Source organism: Rhipicephalus microplus, chromosome 4 (genome assembly GCF_043290135.1).
Source record: "Rhipicephalus microplus isolate Deutch F79 chromosome 4, USDA_Rmic, whole genome shotgun sequence".
NCBI classification, from domain to species: domain Eukaryota; kingdom Metazoa; phylum Arthropoda; class Arachnida; order Ixodida; family Ixodidae; genus Rhipicephalus; species Rhipicephalus microplus.
In genome coordinates, this window is record NC_134703.1 from 3779456 (window position 1) to 3796165 (window position 16710).

Consider the following 16710-nt stretch of genomic DNA (forward strand, 5'->3'; position numbering starts at 1 on the left):
GCAGAAAAAAAAGAAAAAAACTTACGCTGTTTAAATACCACTTTACACTTACATTGCCGTGGATGAATATTGTTCCATGGCTGCTGGAATAATAATAGGTTATATAGGATTTTGTACTGTTTAATTATTTCCTCGTGAGTGAAATGTAAGAACCTCTTTCGCTTCATACTGTTTGTCTTATCGCATCCTGATTGTGGCGCACTGATCCTAGTGATAACATAGAAGCAGGGTCAGTCAGACTAAGCGCAGAAAAAAGTGTGGTCGAAAAAAAAGTCCCTTCATTGCTGCCTTACATCCTCGAGGACGCCATTAAAATAAAATTAAATTTTCATATTTACACATGAAATTTCAGACTGAGAAATAATGAGACAACAACAAAAATTTTGACTGAATTGGTACACCTTACAAACAGTAAACACTGAAGCAGTTAACACGGTTACAACGTTTAACGCATGCCGAAAACGCCGGTGATTTTGCATTCTGCGCCGACCGATATGCCGCATATGCGGACTCCAGTCGAACCCGCCTGTCTACCCGGACGCCTTCCACAATACCTATATATGACCAAACGCAATGACTTCCGTGGGGAACCGACATCGCTGCCCTTCGCTATGTCAGTGGTGGGCTTTTCCTAATGGCTTTTTCCAGAGGCCAATTCGGGGGCGAAGCCCCTAAAGCCGTGGGCCTGTCCCTCCTCGCTCGTACGTGACCGCCTAGTTCGATGACTCACTCAGCAGGTGCGGACGGACGGACGGACGGACGGACGGACAGACGGACGGACGGACGGACGGACGGACAGACAGACAGACAGACAGACAGACAGACAGACAGACAGACAGACAGACAGACAGACAGACAGACAGACAGACAGACAGACAGACGATTCACGGTTTACCGATAAAACCCTCCGAAGCTTCGCCCCACTCCTCAACATTCACTCCGTGGATATGCTGTGATTTTTTTATCTGCCCTTTGATGTATATTCAAAAAGTATTTTCATTAAAGGGCACGTGCCTTGAGAACAATACAAAAATTATCATTGTTCTCTAGAACAATTGGAGTGACCGCAAAAGCGCCGAATGATCTGGAAAATGATTTGATTCAAGAGGATAACGGAAGACGGGAGGGGGAGACATAGACCCGCGCACGCTTCATATATACAATGCTTGGTTGGGAAGCGAAATGCCAGGTAAGGGGCGTGATGGGACAAGCGCTTTTTGCCCCCAACAATTGATATTCAGTTTCTGTGGCGCCATCTAACGTTTTCTGGCTAAGACAACAACAGGCGGAAGCGCCTCCTAAAGGCTTCGCCCGAAATCGATCCACCGCGAGCGCCTCCTCTGAGATTGTTAAAGCACCTACCACGTTGCTGGCGCAGGGCTACCAGACTAACTTTTAATCTTGGAGGCAGCGTGTCCATAGGTTAGAACTGAACACGCAGAACTTTCGTGCGCTGTGGGAGGAGGGCACTGGCATCGCAACGACGCTCGCTAAAATAACGTGTCTCAATCGCAAATAGCATTTAAAAACATAATTTTCCTAGAGCTGATCCTTTCAGTTCCGTAAGATTTGTTATGGTCGAGGAGTGTTCGAAAATATCCTATTCAAACTGTGAGGAATTGTTTCAATGTTTTTGTTTTCTGTCGTGGCATGTCGCAGAGAAGCAAAGTTATACACATTGTGGTAAATTGCGTTGTGCGTTTATAACTAATTCATCGTGCAAGGTAATCACTGTAACACATTTACAGAAAAGTTCAGAGGAGGTGCGCAGAATCAGCAGTGATTGACAGTCTTGCGCGTAAGATTCACACATTCACATTGCTCGAGAGCGTTGCTGCCAAAAACCTAGCATGACTTTTAGTTAGACGCGTTGCTAGGAAAATTATTATTGCAGTGCATGCCACTTTTGTAAATACCCTATGATTTCCTATTGGGTTCGAATTTACTGTAATTCAATATTTAACACGTGACTTTATTGCATGAGTTTTTTGCCAAACAGCGCAGGAGCTTAATATGAAAATAACACTATGGAGAATAAAAGGAGAGTGCAAATTTAAGGGCTCATTTTCTTTTTTAGGCGCAATATTTATGAGAATGGACAGACAATGATGCCAGAGAAGTATAGATAATGTTATTAGACGTAATTTTGAAGGCAAAAAAGTGGACAAAAAGATAAGTTGCCACCAGCAGGAACCGAACCAGCGAGCTTCGAACAACGCGTCCTATGTTCTACTACTGAGATACGGTGGTGGTCATCACCCCCCGTTTACTCTATGAGGTCTATGTGTCCATTTAAAAGTGGGAGCATCAGTCAGCACCGCCTGAAAACAATTGACACATTTGTTTCTTCACATATACATTATAATTAGTCCTAATAACATTCCCTATACTTATCTTGGCATCAGTGCCTCTTTAGTTCTCATTAATAGGGATTACGTCAGTAGATTTGTTGGAAAGGCGCAGTCGTAGGTACATGCACCATTTGTATATGCAGTCTGCACTAACACGGACAGTGACGTTGCGTCACCACTGACCTTGTAAACGTCGAAGTCGCTGATGACTGCGTCAAAACATGTATACAAGTCATTCAGGAAGTCTACAACCTGCAGTGGAAAAAGAAAAGAAGTCAGTATGACTGCAGCCTCACATAAAAGCTCACGCTGTTCGAAGGTAGCAAAATACGCAGTGGTAACGCGAAATTTGCATTGTAATGAGCACCATCTGTTCAAAATTCATCTGGGTCTGCCTCTACTGATTAGTTGAAGGTCACATCATAATTTTGGCATATATTGCCCTGCTGCTTACCTGAATTGGTGTGCTTGATGAACACATGGAAGTGAACCCAACTATGTCGCTGAAGTATATCGTGACGCTGTCGTACAATTCTGGAATCACGGCTTTGCCGCGTTTCAGTTGTTCCGCAACGGACCTGTAATTCAGGCATTTTTATTGCGACGTGATTTCGTGGCATCGCATTTGGACCGCAGTTGTAGTTTGAGGTGTTGCACAAAAATTACTGTTAAAATAAGATGTTACCTTACTTGAGGCAGCAGCCTCAAGTAAGGTAACATCTAATCAACGACTTCCAATCAAGCTTCCTTGACTGCGCGCAAAATAAGTTTATTTATGAACACATCCATTAAGATCAATTTACTCATTATATGTATTTGCTCACTGTGTTTATATACTATACATCTCAATTCACTGCGTTCTCGTTTTGTTTTATTTGCTCATACTTAACCTCCTTCCTAATATTATGAGGAAAGTAAAAAAAAAAACACGAAAATTGTACTTAGCACTGCCACATCACTATGTACTGTCATCGGCGCCGAATTTGAACATTTCGCATGAAAGCGCTACAGTAACTGTCGGCGTGACACAGGTCTCAGAGTACCCTTATTTCTTCATTTGTATTTACCTTGGCAGTACTTGGTACAGAAGTTCCTCAGATTTCCGCTTCTCCTCAAGAAACGCTGCCGTTCTTTGTTCAACCAGTACCTCCAGCTCATTGGCGTACTGTTCCATGCGAGCCATTATGTTGTCCATGATGTTCACTTCTCCATGGTAGCCCCTGCACACACAACAGTGGTGCTGTGAAACATGACCCATATTTGCGCAGTATTACATAGCTAACTTTGAAAGACACTTTATACGACACTTTTTTCCTGTTCAGTGTGCTGCCTCATTACCAAAGTGCTGTTTCGGTGCCGTTCATTTATTATTGTTATTACTTGCACGAGAATAACAAGTAAGGAATACGTTACAGGAAGAAAACGCTCCTGATAGAGACATGCAACCTAGTGGGCATGTCCATTTGAATATAATTCGGTCCTGCTGCGAGTAAGAAATTTTAGACCTCCGCTAGAGTGGTTGATCGTTCACGGTTGAGATAATATAGAGATCTTCACTAATTCTGTTGGGAATTGCGATCACCAAAGCTGAAAAAACTGGGTCAATCCACTAACGATAAAAACAAAGCGCTGTTACTTTCTTAGGAAATAATTTCGGTAAACGCCCCAACTTTGTACCACATCCTTAAACTATCTAAACCCCTAGAACTGCTGTGAAATATCGTCTAACAGGTGCATATGCAATGGCGCAGCAGCGTCTACCACCGCTCGGAATTAGCGCGTGGAATTACACGAAGGATCGATGCGGTGGCTTGCACGAATTTGTCAACTATACTGGAGCACGAGAGAGGACTGCTGTTTAGCAGTGGGAATTCGTAAATGCGTCCTAGCATGAACCGTTAATTTACGTTTGAGCAGACCCTGGCGTTTAGAAGGGCATGCATGAAAGGAATTAAAGCTTTATTTGCGCTTACTTTCGTTGCCTCTGAACGCTGTGGGATCAGGCCATAATTACGAGGCACCGCTGGCCTTCGCCATCTTTTATTCCTTCCGGGAATACTTGAGCTGGTCCCCTAGGGCAAGTTTAGCGAGCTATGCTTCCCGTATCACTTTCATATTACTCTCTACTTCCTCTGCGGTGTGAGTCGTGCATTTTCACATAACGTTGAAGAGGTTCACTGGACTCTCAAACCATGGCAACTTGTTTGTTTTTTCTTTCTGTGTGTGGGCTCTGGGGTAGTATGATGTGTAACCTGAGGCAGTTGCGCAGCCAGGAAGTGACACATTTGAAAATCGCCCCTTCCGGAATTTCTCTCTGCCACGAGACGCACCGCCCAAAATGACACAAGACCAAACTTTTCTGCCCGGTATCTATGCATCAGATCAAAAACGTGCCCCACGCCGCTAGAAATTGACTTCTGCCTGCCTACTCCACTGGTCTATAGGGCCGTATGTATAGATGTCCGTGGGGTGCCTATACGTCACGCCACAGAATTCACAGCCGAAAGGTTCTTGATATACTGACCGGTTGATGACACGCATGTGGACCTTGATTTGGTTGAAGCTGGGACGATCGTCAGGGTCCTCGGCCCAGCATCGCGTCATCAGCTGGTGAAGTTCAGAGATGCAGGCATCCTTCTCGACAATCGGTCGAAATGGCGGGTCCTCCAGGGACATAACCCGTGCTAGCATATCTGTAAGGCGCAGATAGTTCTGTCCTACCTTCAACATTCGAACTATACAAACTTGAACTTTTCAGTGCACAAAATCAAGCGTATCTCTCTATTTCATCGTTTTTGTTTTCATTTCTTTTATAGGACTACTGCCTAAAGCATCCCAACACCTACAGTGCAAAATTATGTGAACAGCTCGCACTGCTTCCATTATCTAGTTGTCTGTCACCCCTCCTAGGCTATACAACGCTGCCCCAGTTATATCTAGCAAGAGTTTGGAAATATGCTGGTGCACGCTATGATAACGTGATTAAATACACGTTGCTGACTCCTGCGTTGAGTAAGTCATGCTATTATTCTTTATACCTATGTGCCTAATATACATTTTAATAAACTAAAACAACAAAGTTTGACAAGAAGTTCCAGTGAGAAAGTTGTAGATCGGTCTGTAAAACATTCGACTAGCCTGTTTCTCATTTTGTATCTAATAATAGTGTTTTTACCGCTTATACTAGCGATGTCCGCGAAGTTCCCCCGACATTACCATGGGTCATGCCCGCTTGCGCGCGCCTATACGTAGCGTAATTTCAGTGCTCCCTAACATTCCGCGTACAAACGACCATCATTTGGCTGGGTGTGCTGCCTCGACAGGACAGTGATGGCGGTGGTGGCTGTGCGATGACGCCGTTGCCATAGTACAGCGACAACGCAAGCGATAACTGATTGGTTTCGCTTATCGTTGTCATGAACCGCCGTGACGGAAGGATATCGTTTGTACGCGGAGCGTCTGACGGCAATAAAATCATCAGGCGCGAAGGCGCGCAGTTAGGAATGCCATGTAATATGCAGGTAGGAATGCCGCGCAGGTGGATACGACAGCGCGGGTGGTCATGCATTGCGCTGCCGTATAGTTGATTACCCACAAATGCAGTCGTTTGATTGATATGTGGGGTTTAACGTCCCAAAACCACCATATGATTATGAGAGACGCCGTAGCAGAGGGCTCCAGAAATTGAGACCACCTGGGGTTCTCTAACGTGCACCCAAATCTGAGCACACGGGCTACAACATTTCCGCCTCCATCGGAAATACAGCCGCCGCAGCCGGGATTCGAACCCGCGCCCTGCGGGTCAGCAGCCGAGTACCTTAGCCACTAGACCACCGCGGCGGGGTCAAAGGCAGTTGTTTTCACATATATTTTTGTTTTTTATCACGCAGGTGTTCAGTTCCGGTTTGTGTTTTGGGGTGGTCCTAAGGACGGCCCTAAGGAACTTCACCCCTCAAAGCTGACACCAGCAGTTTTGATCCAACGAATGCGTAGAATAAAAATCATAGCATGGTCCAAGCAGGAATCGAACTCCACATTCTATGTGGCAACCAAGCATTCTACCAGTGAACCACCCTAGGTCTCGGTACTGCTTTTCAAGTAGGCCGTATTCTTCCCGAAACTTCAACTGTGGTTCCAGTGCTGGCTATACAATATCATGAACAGCACATACATACTTCTTTCATACAGCCACCATAGCAGTTTCCAGGGCCACCACCTTCGCTGGCACAAGCGCTACTTATCAGCCTACCACTGCTCATCTTTGCTGGCGACTTCAATATGGATGCTTGAAAACACAACCAGACCAGGTTCACACAATACACGAAAGACGTTTTCTATGTAGACCGAGCTTCACAAAATATTCTGCCCACGACGACAAATGGACCTGTAATTGACCGCTTCTTCATAACAGACACGAACAATATCAAGCAACTAAACTGTACGTCATAATACAGTGTACATAGGCTCCTTATCGCCGCATTAAAGGAAGATTATAACAACAACTTCACTTCTACTGATGGTGCTGACATTTCACAGTAATTTGGTCCAAGTCGTGGAGGTGTCAACAGACTACTGGACGCGTATTCATCGCCCACAGACACATGGACGTCACAGATACGTCATAGATGTACGTGTATTCGTGCGCACGTAACCACCATCACGTTCTAATGAAACATTTCAGCCCACCACAGTTCATGGTGGTAGTGCGTGCAGTGCGTGTAGCTAGCGTCCTTCTATCCGCATGCTTCGCATAACGTCGATTCCCAAGGTACCTTGCAAATGTCTATTCAATAGTGCTCCACCAGAAAAAAAATACGTCACCTCACCTGCATTTTCCATGCGATCGCAGTGTGGATAAAATGCGTCCTCTCGGAGACTAATCTCTTGCAGAATGATACCGAAACGGTGAGATGGTAGCGCTCTATATCTGAACCTACACTTGTACGTTCACCTGTGCCTGGTTGTAAGGTGTGCAGCAACGGAGCTCATTGTAGTAGCACTATATTCCCGTGAAGTTTATGTTACGTTTCATTGCAAATGTCTATTCATTAGTGCTCCACCAGAAAAGAAATACGTCACCTCACCTGCATTTTCCATGCGATCGCAGTGTGGATAAAATGCGTCCTCTCGGAGACTAATCTCTTGCAGAATGATGCCGAAACTGTAGACGTCGCCCTTTTGAGTTCCTCCCGATGGACACTGCTTGAGCCGTAGGAGTTCAGGCGCCTTCCACAAGAATTCTGTGAAGAGGGAAACGAATAAAATTAGCACCACTAGCACATATGAAACAATTACGTTCTTTCTTATCATCCCATGGTTTCTACACTTGGCAGGTTATTCCAACAGATTAATTTAGCTATGATAATATTATGTTGTGCCTTATTAGAAAGTAGCGGCGAAAGCGGATTCATTTGTACACGCACTTATGCTATGCTCATTGCGCAAATGTTCAGGCACATAATTAGAGTTTAGAGCCCATGATGGCAGAATACTACGACTTGATTAATACTAAAGATTATGTGCGCCAACATGTATGTCTCTTGACGATGTTATAAAATGCACAGACTGGAGGAGCAACGCCTTCTTGCGCAGCGCTGATGTACCAAAGAGTATTGAAGTGGTCTGTAATGGAATGGAAAATTTCTCTCACCTTAATATTGTTTGAACTACTGCCATCCCACCCCTTATCTTATACTCCCTAGTGAGTATGTTAAGAAGGATTGACTACATGAATGAATGAATACCAGCGCTAACAAGACGTAAAAGAAAGAATCGATTCATTCATTCATTCACCCATTCATTCATTCATTCATTCATTCATTCATTCATTCATTCATTCATTCATTCATTCATTCATTCATTCATTCATTCATTCATTCATTGCGAACAGCTATGGTTTGTTGAGAAGGTGAGATTCTGTGGACCACATGGGGTACTCACTCTGAGATCCCTCTGTGATGAATGGGCTGTAAGTCTCGTCTTTACGAAATGTAGGCAGACCAAAGTCGGTGAGCTTGAGCACGAAGTGACTGTCCACCAGGCAGTTGGAGCTGCGGAGTCGGCCGTGCGTGCCGATCTCGCTGCTGTGCAGGTAGCTCATGCCCTGCGCGTCGTGATCGCAGCGAAAGCGGAGTCAGCGCCTAACGGGCATTATATACGCTAAAATACTACTGGGCCGTTTCGAAAATTTTCTGTGGCTAGGTATGATAATTTCTGCGGTAGTGTCCGTTAAACACTTCCCATATTTCCTGCGCTACCACGAGTGTGTGTGCGTATAAATTTTGTACTAAAAGTTTGTTCTTACACTTGTACGTTAATCTACTCTTATGCCACATTCACACTTGAGAAGTGAAGTGAAAACGAAAACGCCAGAGCCGCCGAAAATCACGGCTGCACGCGTCGAATATGTTCACAATTGTTCTGCACCTGGGGGATTCTACTGACGCCGCTGTATTGGCTACTTTGAGAATTAATCCGATTTTGCCTGCTTTCTAAGCACCAAATTTTGTAGCGAACTCTGGTTACTCGCGCAAAGTACTGCACAGAAACAGCTCGCACCTTTAAAAACGTCGTTTCGGGATATACGCCAGAAGAAACGACATGAGCGAATGCACCGGCAGCGGATGATTCAGCTGGTTGTACACCTTAGCGAGACAAGTTGGGGAAAGCCGACTCGTTGCTGGTGCACCATCCACTGCCAGTGTAATACAAACCAGGATCTCGATGAACGCGTCCTTGTTGAGACCGTCAAGTTTAGTCTTGCTGCACTGGTAGTTTGCAATTTGAGTCGATTAGAGCCACCGCCTACGCCTTTGCCGCCTTGGTGAATCTGCGGCCGGCTGTTGAGATGGCGTGGCTTGAGCTAGTGCAGCCAAAGTTGTGAAGCGGAAAAGGGTCCGCTTTTGCGTGGCAGGATTTTTCGTTCCGTTCTTGCGGGGTGGTTTTCCAACCACTTGGACGGCGAAGCGAGTGAATTTCCATTTGTTCTTCTGCTTTCGCTCTCTTCGAGGTCAAGTGTGAACGCGCCCTCAAATATTCCTTCGACACCATTTTTATCGTACGTACTGTTATGATGGTTATCGTTTGCTTCAATAAACTGGCGCTCAACGAATGAATCTCGGGAAGTCTAGGGATAGAGGTTGAAAGACACTTGCAGCAATTTTAGTCAATCTAAAACGCGATAAATGAAAATCACTGATTGATCACTCATTAACTTAGCTAGTCCCAGCATGTTTGCGCTGTAACCAGTGATTTACGGCTAAGTTTGGTTATTAGTTGCTATAACACTTTGTATTAATTCAGTTTCTGTTAAATAATTTACGCGCAAGCTGTATTTTATTAATTGGCTACTTCTCGTCTTTCAGATGTCTTCCTTTTCTTTCATTCATTTTTTTGCTTGATTAATTATTCGTCTTGTGCTTGTCGGCCTGTATTCTATTCTGTCGTACGAAAAGCCTGATGGTGTATTATCGTGTTTCCAAAACTCGGAAGTTCTTACCTTAACAATGTCGTTAATTAAGGAGTACCGGAAGAGCCATTCTAGTCGGAGGGAGTCGTTGTGCAGTACATCCTGCCAAGACAAAACGGAGAAAACTCACCCACACACACAAAAAAAAACCGTGCATGTGAAACTCTTACGAGCAGTGAATTTAAAATGGTGTTTTAGACAAAGAAATTCAGTGCATGTGTTTGCTACGAATGAATCGTTCTATATAGATGAACCATGCCCTTTACATGAAATACTTCATGAACATCAGTTTCAAGATGCTAAATCACACGACAAGCAGAATCGTATCAATGCGTCGCTCACTGAAAATTAACGTCAGCTAAAACAGTTGCCGGCGCTAAAAGGTGAATGTGTTTATTGTTTTATTTCTTTAGTATTTGGATTTTTTAACGTTAGAAAACCATGCTATGATTACGAGGGATGCGGTATAGTGGAGGGCTTCCGAAATTTTGACCTTCGGGTGCTCTTGCACGTGCACAGGGCGTGGGCCTCTAGTGCTACGCCCCCATCGAAATGCAACCGGCCCGGCCGGAATCGAAACTTCGACTTTCGGGTCGGCAGCCGAGCCCCTTAGCTACTATACCGCCAGGGCGCAGCGTTGGTTTATTTGTGAATTTCGGCATGGCTGCCGATTTTTCTTTAAAGCTGTGCTTGGGTGTTGAAAGAAGCAAAACTTCTGGGAATACATTGAGGAGGTATAGTGTGCCCGGAATGGGCCAAGGAACATAAACCTACAGGAGCCTTCGACGGATTACGCGCAGGTCTGTGATATAGCGATCTGTTTGTGAGTTCTATAAGAGGAAGAATTAGGGTAGGCAGTGTAGTTTTTCACGTAGGTTTACGCATCACAATGGTTATTCGGGCTTCAGGTAAACGAATGCTATGCGAAAAAAAAGGACTGTAAAGAAAAGAAACTCGTTAGAAGTCAGCGGCTGCACTTTATGGTTGATTCGCAGACGAGAAAAAAGCAGTATACTATAAATACTGAGATGAAGCTATTTCGGTTACCAGAAAGATCCGACTGTGCACCTTTATCTTTCTTGTTGCCGATAAGTAACTGTCGAGAGTGAAATATTTCATTTGTTCTTCGCAGGCTATATTACGAGGGAAGATATATAGGCTTTAGGGCCAGTATCACGCAGCAAGGCTAGGTGAATGGTTTCGAGAACGCATGTAAAAAAAGAAAGGACACTTTCTTTATGCACCATTGAAGTGTAGCAATGTCCACTTGTGACGGAATTACAGATGCCTCCAAATGAGCATACATGTTTGACGCTCCCAGTTTGTGTGAAATAAATTCAAATATTCTTGATGAAAGGCATCGTTGGTAACGTATTAAATTACATTCACATTGAAACATAAAAAAACAACTTCAGAGTTGAAAAATGAACTTTCCTTTAACGTGATGTAATTAGTAACAGTACAGAAGCGAAAATAACACGGAAAATGAAAACTTACCTGCAAGCTTCCCTTCGGACAATACTCTGTGATGATGGCAATATTTGGCACATCTATGCAGGCTCCAACAAATCTCGCTATATTTTCATGCTGTGTTTCTCGCATCTGCCGTAGAAAAATCACAAAAATTCATATACACGTGCGTTGAAGAGTGATGGAAAAAGTGAGCTTACTGACCGTCGGCAGTTCACCGCGAATCATTGCCTAGTTACTTTCGCAGAACGTTTCAATCACTTGCAAGATCATTTAGTGGATATAGTGGAGCGTATTAAAGCGTAACACAACATATCCCCACTGGTCTACTAACTTTTATTATAGACTATGGCCAACTTAAAACCAAGCTATTCTTTAGTTTAGTGGTTGCCGTCGGGCGAACTCCGTCGGAAATAATGCGTTCCTCATCAGTACTGAAGAAACCTTTGTTCTACTAATATACCAGCGAAATAACTTTCTTTGTGAAAGTGCACCAAATAATGCAAATATCACCACGTAAGATAGGTTGATTCTTATTCATAACATAATAATGTTTCTACTGGGACATGAAGACGATATTGACCCGGATTCATACCTGGAACATACCCGGATTCCAGCGGCACATACCCGCCCGTGGTTATGTGCCACTGTCTGGCTGGAAGTGTTTGACGACGTACGCGACAGGATTGTGATATTATTCATGTATCGACCAGTGCGTCATATTCGTCAAACCATCTTACTTACCATCCCTTGCTAATTTTGGTTCGCACCTTGTTAAGGAGGTGACCGCGAGAGCACCCAAACGTAAGCGGATAGATAGATAGATAGATAGATAGATAGATAGATAGATAGATAGATAGATAGATAGATAGATACGCACAAAGTCGCTGAAGTTCGCTAAGAAGTGCTTGGAATTTCAAAGTCTAACTTTTCTCTATTTCCAATCTAACGTCGACAGTTTGATCACGTATGTAGTTTGGGAGTCTGAGCCTTGCTTTCAGTAACATATACAAAAGCTTTAGATTAAAATATGGTCATTAGGCAAGAACTCGTGTAGTTTTGGGCAGAATGGGGTGTAACTGGAAAATACAGATGTAATGTACCTCTGGCTACTTCACCGAATAATGAATGATTAGAAAACGACAAATAGAAATACTTAATAGAAATCCTATACTTCTGCACGTGTTGACCACCATCATAAAGTTCGCATTCCATTTCAGCGTACCCCAACATACAGTAACTCATTTCTTCCGAAGACGTGCGCTGATTGTAATCACCTGCCTGCCTCATTGGTGACTATCGCAGACACCCATCTTTTTCGCGGTTCACTTACAAACATTACCTAGAACCAGAGTTCTTAAAGGATTCCGCTAGAACGTACACCCCTACGCCTTACCTGCTTAGCTTTTTTTTTCTTAATGCTGGTGATATGAAGGTGCGTGTGCTAAAGTCAACTCTGAATTTTTTTACTGCGATCTACTTTTGAGTTCTTGCCTATGTTCACTTTATATTCGTATTGTTTATTCGTATTGCTTCTTAGCAGTGTGTTTTTCAGTTGTTTTCACGTTATTCTTGGTATTGTTGTTAGCAGTGTGTTTTCCAGTTTTTGATCACATTCACCTTATACCTGTTACTGTACCGTAACATGCATGTCTTGGCTCATGCCTTTTTGCTGTTGGTTTATTTCTTTGAGTTCCCTGTTTTTCACGTGCCTTATAATCCACTATTGATGTAGCCCCTCCCCTCTGTAACGCTTCTTGTAAGCCCTGAGGGTAATAAATAAACAAATAAATAAATAAAGAAAAGCGAAGGAAATGAACGTCAACTTCAACGTCAATAAGCAATTTTTTTCAGTAAACCATATCTGGTTTCTCGCGTGCATGTGCATTCAAAGTTATGTGAAAGAACGCAATTGATATAACACAAGTTTATTCCTTGAATAACTTAGGTGACGTTCCCTAGTTGCCATTCAATGTTAATTTTTTTTTCGCTGCTGAGCTATTCACAAATTTTCTTATCCGTGAAAAGAAGTAGCTGTGGCCGCGTAGAAGTGTTGGCATCTTGTAAATAACATAGAATTAAAAGTGTTAATGTCTTACCTGTTTGAGTTCAATGAGGACACTTCTGGTGAGTTCAATTCTTTTCTGATGAGGTAACCTTTTGACGGACACCACAATACCCTGCATGAAATGTATCACGAGAAACTTCTAAGGCTACGAATTCAATTTTTGCAAGCAGAATCACTATTGTTCCTGCCTCCTGGAAATTGGTGCAATGGCCGATAATATTATCTCAATGTGAAAGTCCATCAAGACTGTAAGAAAAAAAACCCTCAGCCATTTCATGGTGTGAACAACGGAGAGTGCAAGGTACACAGGTGACAGAATTTTTACGAAATGCGCAAGAAGACCCTTAAAACTTGAACATATTGTAGGTCTTTTAACGCACTTCTATCTCCGTTTCGCTGGACAAGAAGTGCAGCTCGCACTTTTATTTAATTATTTATTTATCAAAGCCAGGTGAGGGATAAATTTGGTGCAGTTTTCGGGGCTACGAGTGATTTAATTCGATACGTCTTTTGTTGTTTGTTCTGTTTTGTCACGTTGAGTATACGCGATGGTGGTTCCTTTTCTTGAATTTTCCAGAAGTTACTTATTCCGCTTCTTTTTGGACTAAAGTTTAGTTGCGAGTCAGCGCTGCAGTTTGTCCCCAATATTCTACTCTCTGTTTTCGTCGCACCAATATTCACTGAAGAGCCAGCCCTGAGTTGAATTCAAGTTTAGAAAATATATCAGCTCTACTTAAGGTAGATGAATACTTTAGAACCATTAGCATCAATATTCATAATTTTGACAATCATCATTCATATCAGTCGGTATAATGTTATCAAACTGTAGCTGTATAACTGTAATAAACTGAAGCTATACGTAACGATAATTGACCTCAGCTTGTATTGTTCATAAGTTTCTTGTTGTATTGTTCTTCTTTTCTTGCTATATTCGAATGTTGAGGTCTATCTACATGTCCTATACTTTCCTTGGCACCATTCTTTGTTAGATCACTTGACAACGAGGCCCTAAATGTACGCTTATTTCTTCCTGTTTTAATGTAGTCGTACAAGCCTTTTCGATGATCTCCGTTGCTTAACACCGGAAATAAAAATGAAAAATAAATCGTGTTTTACTCTCAGAAACATTTCGCTCCTACTCTTACTCACTCGGTGGTAACTGCAAACAGGGATAAAACGTTCGCAACAATAACCTGATTGCTTCCCCCGTCAGTTCTCTATGCTGTTGCAATGTCATTTTAGGATTAGTTCATCCCCCCCCCCCCCCCCAACGTCTTGAAGTCTTGGACTTGGCACCGCGCAGAGCATACGTAATAAAAGAAAATATCTGAACCCTTAGTCAGTGAGCGTACCATCGCTCCTGGATGTCAGCTCCCGTCTAGCTCTCGCGTTCCATTTTGCTGTCCAAATGTTGCACGACACGCAAACCTCACGCCACTTCGGACTGCGGGCAGCAGACCGAAAATGTGAGCGGGCACGCAAGCAGGGCTGTTGCACTCACCTTGAGAGATCCCGTCAGGATGAACTGCTGCTCGTTGGCTTTGGCAGCCGCTTCCATAAAGGCGCTCTGCGACAGAAACCGGAAGAGGAGAACAGGCACTCTTGTCAAAGAGCCAACGGAAGAGACCCCCGAGTTAGTTTTGTTACTTCCTGCAGAAGCCCGAGACTGACAGCATGACGAGAGTGTTGTGAAAATGCAAGGGCAGAAATGGAGGTGCCTAAAAGAGGAGAGGGCAGAAAAACGTGCGTGGGACTAAACGCGACCGTGTTGTGATGAATGCGTTTTCATGCTGTGCTTGAAGCAGACCGATCACACGAGGCTCCGAGAGATCAGGCGGGACAGGGAGTTCAGGTTTGCACATGCACTGATTTTATTATGGCGCCTCCTTTGAGCCCGACAACGTCTGAATTCTCGCAAGTATCAGACAGACGGCACGTCGGCCGGCAGCAGCCGGCACATATGTGCAAAGCAAGGTCCAAATGTTCACGACAGCTTGTTGGTTGCGTATCATCTGGCTTCCCTCGGACATTGTCGAGTAAATTCGAAGTATTAAGTTCTAGCATTTATGGTGCTCTGTAGACCAAAATTTATTGACTAAGTTCGTATTGCACTGCTATATAGAACATATATGACAGTAAGGCCAGCGGTGCTCGACATTGCACATTGAAGCAAAGAAGACTATAAAGAGGTGGAAGGCTGGCATGTTAACCGGCTTAGAAGAAACGGTATGCTGCCCTAATTGGAGGAAAGGGATGAAGGAGAGGCAGAAGAACAGAGAACACGCACGCACAACCTAATAGTCCGTCGCTTTTGTGCAGTATACGGCATTTTTATCACTTTACAGGCATTCGTGCAAGTCTGTTGCACAGCACGTTGAAAGCAGTAACTAAACTGCGTAAGCCAAGGTTACGTCATGAGAAGGCTATTCCGTGAGAGGTTATTCGGGGCGTGAGCCACTCGGTGAGGCAGCCTGAGCAATCGTGGTAAATGTTAAGGATGTTAGTTGACATTGCCTGGAGGTGAAATACCTACGTCTCGCAGATCTGGAGCCCAGTGCACCCAGCCTTTTTCCATCTTAGTGGACATCTTTAAAGCGACAAAGACAAGAAAAGAAAGTAAGAAACAAGTATTGGTCGTTGTAAGCAGCGCGACCTTCATCTATTTGCTGATGCTATGAAGTTCACTCTCACGTAAAAGGTCAAAGGATGCATAATGGAGACGTTTTGTTCGATGTATGCTTTTTCAAGTGTTAAACACCTACCGCGTTTTTCATTTTTGTGGCCCCCGGTTACTAAACACTGTAGCGGTGTTAACACAGCGAAGTGAGCGACCACTGTATCGCTTTTGACGACTTCGGTGCTATCGGCTTATGGGCCAGTTATCACACGGGTCTTTTTGTGAAATCGTGACACATCCAGGCTACAGCCTGAGCCCACGGCCTGAATAAAAAAAAAGGCTCCCTAAACACACTTCTCTGGTGCCCTCCTGTAACCTCTGAAAAAGGGTTTGAGTGGCACTGGAAATGTTGAGCCTTTGCGGTTTGTAAAGAAGTTTTTACTTTTATTCAGTGCATTGGTTGGTGTGACAGTCGCAAAAAACGTCTTCACGTATTGGGACTTTTGGAGTGTTATCATCGGTTGTACAGCTGAATACTCTTATCTGTGGCAAATCATTAAAGACGCGCATGTTTGAGTACAGTGTGGAACGTGAACACGAACAGCAGCAACTATCCCGGAACGTGGGATGGCTCATGTCTGAGAAGCGAATGCGTTTTACTCACAGATCGTGTTTCGACGATCACTGTGCTAACTGGCGTGGTTGTTATAGGAGTGTTATGCTTACTTTGCTGCGT

General features: G+C 43.8%; 1 protein-coding gene across 4 annotated transcripts in view; it reads right to left on the reverse strand.

The window, feature by feature from the left end:
• The window catches only part of LOC119171901 (atrial natriuretic peptide receptor 1-like), a 76120-nt gene that overhangs the window by 8533 nt on the left and 50877 nt on the right, over positions 1-16710 (reverse strand). For 3 of the 4 annotated variants that reach the window (XR_012894819.1, XR_012894820.1, XM_037422775.2), the window contains exons 9-19: positions 15891-15944; positions 14859-14924; positions 13389-13469; positions 11317-11421; positions 9850-9921; positions 8292-8454; positions 7436-7591; positions 4876-5044; positions 3419-3571; positions 2806-2929; positions 2535-2603 (exon numbers count right to left, since the gene is read on the reverse strand). Coding sequence is in view for 2 of the 4 variants with exons in the window: in XM_037422775.2 (XP_037278672.2) it covers positions 2535-2603; positions 2806-2929; positions 3419-3571; positions 4876-5044; positions 7436-7591; positions 8292-8454; positions 9850-9921; positions 11317-11421; positions 13389-13469; positions 14859-14924; positions 15891-15944 (1212 nt within the window). In the remaining 2 variants the exon portion in view is untranslated. The remainder of the gene's footprint in view (positions 1-2534; positions 2604-2805; positions 2930-3418; positions 3572-4875; positions 5045-7435; positions 7592-8291; positions 8455-9849; positions 9922-11316; positions 11422-13388; positions 13470-14858; positions 14925-15890; positions 15945-16710) is intronic. The other variant, XM_075892110.1, reaches the window with a different exon arrangement.